The 6374-nt window shown below is 47.8% G+C and overlaps 1 protein-coding gene across 1 annotated transcript; it reads left to right on the top strand.

The window, feature by feature from the left end:
* Positions 1-935: 935 nt before the first annotated feature.
* CBLN2 (cerebellin 2 precursor) lies at positions 936-5815 on the top strand. Its single transcript, XM_033175585.1, has 3 exons — positions 936-1452; positions 4447-4566; positions 4844-5815. Exons 1-3 carry the CDS (start codon positions 1096-1098, stop codon positions 5039-5041), a joined length of 675 nt encoding a protein of 224 aa, XP_033031476.1. The 5' UTR covers positions 936-1095; the 3' UTR covers positions 5042-5815.
* The last annotated feature ends 559 nt before the right edge of the window (positions 5816-6374 follow it).

The following is a 6374-nucleotide window of genomic DNA, read 5'->3' as shown; positions in this document are numbered from 1 at the left end:
GCTGTGGGCGGCGAGGGGGCGGCTTCTCTGCGTGTCTCTGGGCTGGTATTGAAATGGCCGGTCTGCTTTCCTGGGAGGAGCGGGGACGGGGCAAAAGTGCAGATGGGCGCGTAAGTTCGCAGAAACCTGCAGGGGCTGCTGCCCAGCCAGAAAGAGAGAATCCCTTGGGTCTGGAAACAAGAGCTGGAGAATAAGCCAAGTCTGGGATTCCGTCGTTGGAATCGGTCCTTCCGCGGAGAGAGGAATCCCAGGGGGTTCACCAAGGGGGCTCGCTAGTGGCTGCAGGGACCTTGGAAGTGGGTGTTTGGTTTTACTGCGTGTGTGTGTTTGTGTGTGTGTGTGTGTGGTGTCATTTCTCCCCTGTTAATCTTATTCGCCCTAAGGAGATTCCTGGGGTTTGTTCTTCGGGTGGAAAATAGATAAAACCTATACCAAAGGGACTTAAATGGACTTTAAAAACATCTCGAGGATTGAAAAATAGAGGATAGCAGGGAAACAAGGGAAAGGAAAAGGGTTCCTTGGTGCTGCTCCAAGGAAATGCCTTGAGATGAAGGCGAGAAGGCAAGCATTCGTAGGTTTTTCTTTGCCTACGTCTTAGCCCCCTCCGCGCTGGTAAATGGGCGGGGTAGCGGTGACGCCTTCTGAGGGTCTCGGGGCCCGTCTTAGCGACGAGGACCTGCACAAGCGCGGCCCCCTCCCTCGTCGCAGGCCCGCGCGCCGCTCGGGAGCCTTCAGGGATGCGCTGCCCGCTGCGCCCAGGCGTTTCTCCGGACCTGTTGTGCCAGATCGGAAAGTGGGTTGGCTGTGCGCGGGACCAAGGGGGTGGCCTTCGGGGAGAGCCCCGGAGCCGCAGGCATCTGCTCCCAGTCCCCCTTCTTCCCGGTGGCTCCACCTCCCGGTGTAAGGCTTTGGGTTCTGTGCCCTGACAGGTCCACGGGCGCCTTTCTTCTGAGAACGACCCTGGCCTTGACCGTCAGAGCGGGGGACAAAGGCCCGCGGAGGCTGCTGCGGGCCTCGCGCGTTCCTGCGCGCCCTTCCGCGCCGCTCGCGCCCCCGCCGGCCTCCGCCCCTGCGCGCCGCCTCCCACCAGCCCCGATGCAGGCGCCGGGCCGGGGTCTCCTTGGGCTGCGGCTGACCATGCCCTGGCGCCGGGGGGCGCTGCGCGAGCCGGGCGGCTGCGGATCCTGCCTGGGGGTGGCGCTGGCCCTGCTGCTGCTGCTGCTGCCCGCCTGCTGCCCCGTGCGGGCGCAGAACGACACGGAGCCCATCGTGCTGGAGGGCAAGTGCCTGGTGGTGTGCGACTCCAGCCCGTCGGCGGACGGCGCCGTCACCTCCTCCCTGGGCATCTCCGTGCGCTCCGGCAGCGCCAAGGTGGCCTTCTCCGCCACGCGGAGCACCAACCACGAGCCGTCCGAGATGAGCAACCGCACCATGACCATCTATTTCGACCAGGTCAGCCGCCAGCCTGCCCACCCCGCCCCCAGCCCGGGGAGAGGGGCGGGGATCTGCGCGCGCGGGCTGGGGTTCAGGCTTCTTGGACGTGGAGTTCCCAGGCTCTGTCCTCCCCCTCTGCCCTGCTACTCTCTTTCCTCCCGTTTTATAGAACGCACTCCTACTCTTTCCCTTTTCCACATTGTGGCTTTTTAAAAACTTTTAAATGATCAGCCAACTTGGCACTTGGATGACTGAGAGTCCCTTAAGGCTGTCTAAGCTTTCTAAGAGTTCCGTAAACCTAAAGATTTGAAATATATTTCCCAAAAGGAAACATTGCACGTTTTACTTTTCACGGCGGTGTGGTTGATGGTCTTCAGTCACCCAGGTGGCCACCTGAAGGATTGAGTGCATTTAAATCTCTCCACTCTCAGGAAAGGAGTCTTCCCAAGTCTCTGCCAGCATTTGGAAAATACAGCCTATTGCTTATTTTGAGGAATGGATTGGGGGAGGGATGTTTATCTTAAAAAAAAAAAAAAAAAAAGAAAAAAACGTGAGGACTAGCAGGGATGGTTATATAAATACTAAACAAAATATTGTGATTATGTAAGTAAAATATATAGTAAATAAAATATATACTATAAGCAAAGCAAATGCAATATATACAAATCTTTTAAAAGAGTAGCGACTTACATCACCTTAAGCCACTTAACTTATGCCATTTGGTTCAATGCAGAGGTCTCAGAGATATGATCAGGCCTTTCCAAACCCTTCTCTGGATTATTGGTGCCCAGGTGTCACCTTCTTTTTGTGTCCTGCTCGTCTGGTTTCTGTTGTTTTTCAGAAAAAAAATTAAAAGCATTATAGAGATTTCCAAGCTTTAGCTAATTAGCTAATTGCCTAATCATTTTACCAAAGTGTTTCCCACAGAATGGAGCGCCTAGCAGTCCCTGACAACCTACCAGGACTTTACTGTACGTGTTTAATTGACTTTCCTTTGGTCTGTTAGGCAACTCTTAAACTTAATAATCATAAACCTACAGACACACACTCTTGACTCTATTTAAGCCAGGGTATTTATTTCTTAATCATTGTTAAGCTTCAAGTATTTGAGGTTTTTTTTTGGGTGGGGGGGCGGACGGAGGCATGTGTCTCTTTAATTCATTTTTTTTTTTTTACAAAACGTAAAATTATTTATTTTGATTATGTCCAAATGAGACAACAATGGAATAGGCATTTGGGAACTAATACTCTATTAGTATGGTTTCCTTTATATGCTGTTATTGTTATATTATTATTATTCACTTACAATGTCTTGCAAAGTTTTCATAGCATTTTTATATCCATCTTTGCATTTGTGTATCAAGAAAGCTCTGTAATGTAGGGCAGGATAAGTAGTAGCAGGATTCTAATTTTATACATGAGCAAACTATGGCAGGGTGCGTTCAATGTTTCTCTGGCTCCCCAGTTAATGAGGAGCTGAGGTCTGCTTTTCAGGGTCTGGTTGGGTGTTCTTGCGTCTACAGCAGGGATAAATTCTACCTGAATTTATCAGTTTCCAGAATGTAAAACTGAGGTGAAGGAGTTGAGGTGAAAGAAAGAAGCAGCTCCGGAGGCTTAAATGGAGACTGCTTTATTCTTTTCTAAAGCTTTGTAAGGAAGACAGCGAGCATAGCCTTATGAGACTGAGAATAGGCATCCCGAGGTGCTTGTCTTAACAATGGAGCCCAGAGTGTCTGTCTCAGTCCTGCCCTTGAGTGGAGCTGAAGTGGTGCTCCCAGCTGAGTTGAAGGAGCTGAAACAGGCATATTTCACAAGTCATTTCGGCGATCGTCATTGGCAGCATTTCACATTGCATTGGGAATTGCATGTTATTTATCTATAATGAGCGTGTAAGAAATAACAGCAAAGGTATTCCGGTTGAAGTTTATATTCTGATTACATAACAAGATCTTAAACCCAGGATTTTGATGTTGTTGCTGGCTGTTTATTTTAAAAGGCAGGCCATCTTATTATTCTAAAGGAGTTGTGCATTTATGGATGAGGAGGATGGAGACAGCATCCAGACAAAGTGGCCAGAGTCTGTGTTGAACATCTTGTTTTGGGTCATCATGGGGGTCCCGCCACTCTTGAATTTCTGCTTATGAAACATTCACCCCTGCCCTTTTATGTGAGGAAAGCCATCTGCAGGATCATGAGCTCGTTCCAGGTGGCTAATTTTGTCATTGTTTTGCATGTTGTAGAGTTCACATTAGCTTGAGCTAAGGATGTCCAAGCTGCCGATTCTCTATTTATTCAAGCTCATTTACAGGCCACCATAGCTCAGGCAAGAGAGCAGCACATTGCTCAGGGAAAAGTAAGGAAAAGCAGGAGTAGCAAATGTTTTTCTGCAAAGGTCTTTCATTCAACACCCATCATCGACTACCTACTGTGTGCGTCCAGAGTGTGCCAGGCACTGGGAAACACTGGAGATCCACACCTCATAGAGCCCGTTGTCTCTGGGAGCACATAAAGTTAGGTCCCAAGCTTGAACTTGCAGAAGTGATCTTTAATTGGCCTCTTGCTCCATAGCCCCTTCTCTACCCACTCAGAATCAAACTCTTTTTTTTTTTTTTTTTGTCAGACAAGATATCACGTTGATGTACCCATAATCCCGCAGACCTCCCTGGACTCAATTTAGGATTTAACAAGCTTACAATCTTCGATCCCTTTCTCTCTGCCCTGCCCCCTTAACTCACAAAATTCACAGCCAGTTTTTGAATGCATAAATAAAATATGCTTTAACATTTTTGATTAGTTACAATGTATTAAAATATCTTTGAGATTACTTCCTGCTCTAGGATCTTTTAACTTCAGCACTGCTTCCTTCCTGGGGAAGCCAGAATGCTGAGGATGCTGAATTTGTGTTCCCGGCCGCTGGTGAAGGAGGCAGTGTTGCTGGTTATCCAAGGATGACGAAAACATACACTGAGGAGGGACTTGCCATTGTGTGCTGTGTTCCCTCTTCTTTTTCAGGTATTAGTAAATATTGGCAACCACTTTGATCTTGCCTCCAGTATATTTGTAGCACCGAGAAAAGGGATTTATAGCTTCAGCTTCCACGTGGTCAAAGTGTACAACAGACAAACCATCCAGGTGGGTAGACTTGAAACTGGATCCTTTCAGGTTTGGGTTAATAGTTCCCCGTTGCTAAAGACCCCTGCACCTGGTCTCTGAGGCTGAGGGAAACAGGGTACTGGGCTATTTAGGGGTGATGCGGCTCTGAACTAGCTGGGAGGGCTCACTGTCAGGCCCCCTGATGTGTACTGGAAGGGTAGGATGGGGGTGGGAGTGGGGATATTGGCAGAGGAGAGAACAGTGTGTAGGAGTTGGGTCCTTTATGGTCTGCTGAGCTCTACTCTCTGCGTTTTAGGTCAGTTTAATGCAGAATGGCTACCCAGTGATCTCGGCCTTTGCAGGAGACCAGGATGTCACCCGAGAAGCTGCTAGCAATGGTGTGCTGCTGCTCATGGAAAGGGAAGACAAAGTGCATCTCAAACTTGAGAGAGGCAACCTCATGGGGGGTTGGAAATACTCCACATTCTCGGGCTTCTTGGTGTTTCCTCTATAAACACAGAGCCCCCTAGATGGTGGGGGAATGGCAATCTGGACCCAGGAATCCGCCCTTTAAAACCCCCTGAACTTGCTGGAATGGGGACACCTCGTTTCCAACCTCCGTCAGACTGTTGCTGTAGAAGAATGATCTCCTTTGAAACCTCCAGTACTTTTGTTTTTGTTTTTTGGAATATTGACAATTCCTCGGAAACCTGGCCTCTAATTAGTTTTAGATGACAAGGTCTTAAGGAGAGATGAAATGACCGATTTGAGCAATTTGTACCTGTGATTGTAAAGTCAATATCGGATTTTCTTGTTGGGACCGTGGACCTCTTTTGTTTGTATGTTATATTGTTGTCCCAATGGAAGGAGAGCTCCTGACTCCAGGATGGACTGCAGGTTGCAGTCAGGGCTTGAAGCAGGAGCCCAAGAAAGAACCACCTGCTGGACGGTCCTTGACATGTGTTCTGTGTGCGTCTGTATAGCCTTAAGAAAAAGAATGGCTTCACTTTCATTCTGTATTCTTCCCCCCACCGTGTGGATGGGAGGACTTGGGAGGGGGATGGGGACATTGTGAACCTGTCAAGAAGTGCTTTATCCAGAGAAGCAAGTTTTGCACGATTGGACTGCAGCTTTTGTTTTGTATTGTTTGTGTTTTTTCTTGAATAGCTTTACTTTTCTTTCCACACTCAGCTCTCCCTCCTCAACCCCACTTTTATTTTTCTTGCTGGGATTGGGGAGAGAAAATATGTGTTGAATTCCCGGATAAGACCAAACAAAACAAAACATTAAAATACCTGAACAAAACAAAACATTAAAATACCTGTATGTTTTGTTTTAGACGAGACCAAACCAAACAAAAAGAATCTGTTTATCAAAGTAAAAATAACACAATGTACAATTCTGCTTATTCTCTCAAAGAGATTTTAAGATGCACCTTTAGAACTATTAGTAGCAACCTGGATTTTTTTTTTTTTTAATTTATACTTCAGAATCCTTTAAGAACCTGGTGTTCCTGGGTGGTCCTGAATGGTATAAGTTGGGAATGGAAGCTGTAATGACCAAGTCCCCTAAACATACTGTTTCTTTGCCACGTGTGCTGTGACTTCTCAGCGGGTGTTTTACTTTATTTGGATCCACCTCTGAGTGAGCGCACAGTGATCAGGTGCTTCGAAGCCAACAGACCAGCTCCTCTTCCTCCGGATCCTCTTTTGATCTGCCCAGGAAAGGGATGCCCTGACACTCTCCTGCATGCACCTGGCGAGAAGCCACCTGGAAGTCACTGTGGTTAAAGATACTGGTGGAGGTACCCCAGGAGCACTGTTACAAATCCTTCTTGTTTTGGCACC

Source organism: Trachypithecus francoisi, unplaced genomic scaffold (assembly GCF_009764315.1).
Source record: "Trachypithecus francoisi isolate TF-2019V2 unplaced genomic scaffold, Tfra_2.0 Contig01474, whole genome shotgun sequence".
NCBI lineage: Eukaryota > Metazoa > Chordata > Mammalia > Primates > Cercopithecidae > Trachypithecus > Trachypithecus francoisi.
This window is presented reverse-complemented; position numbering and strand designations above follow the sequence as displayed.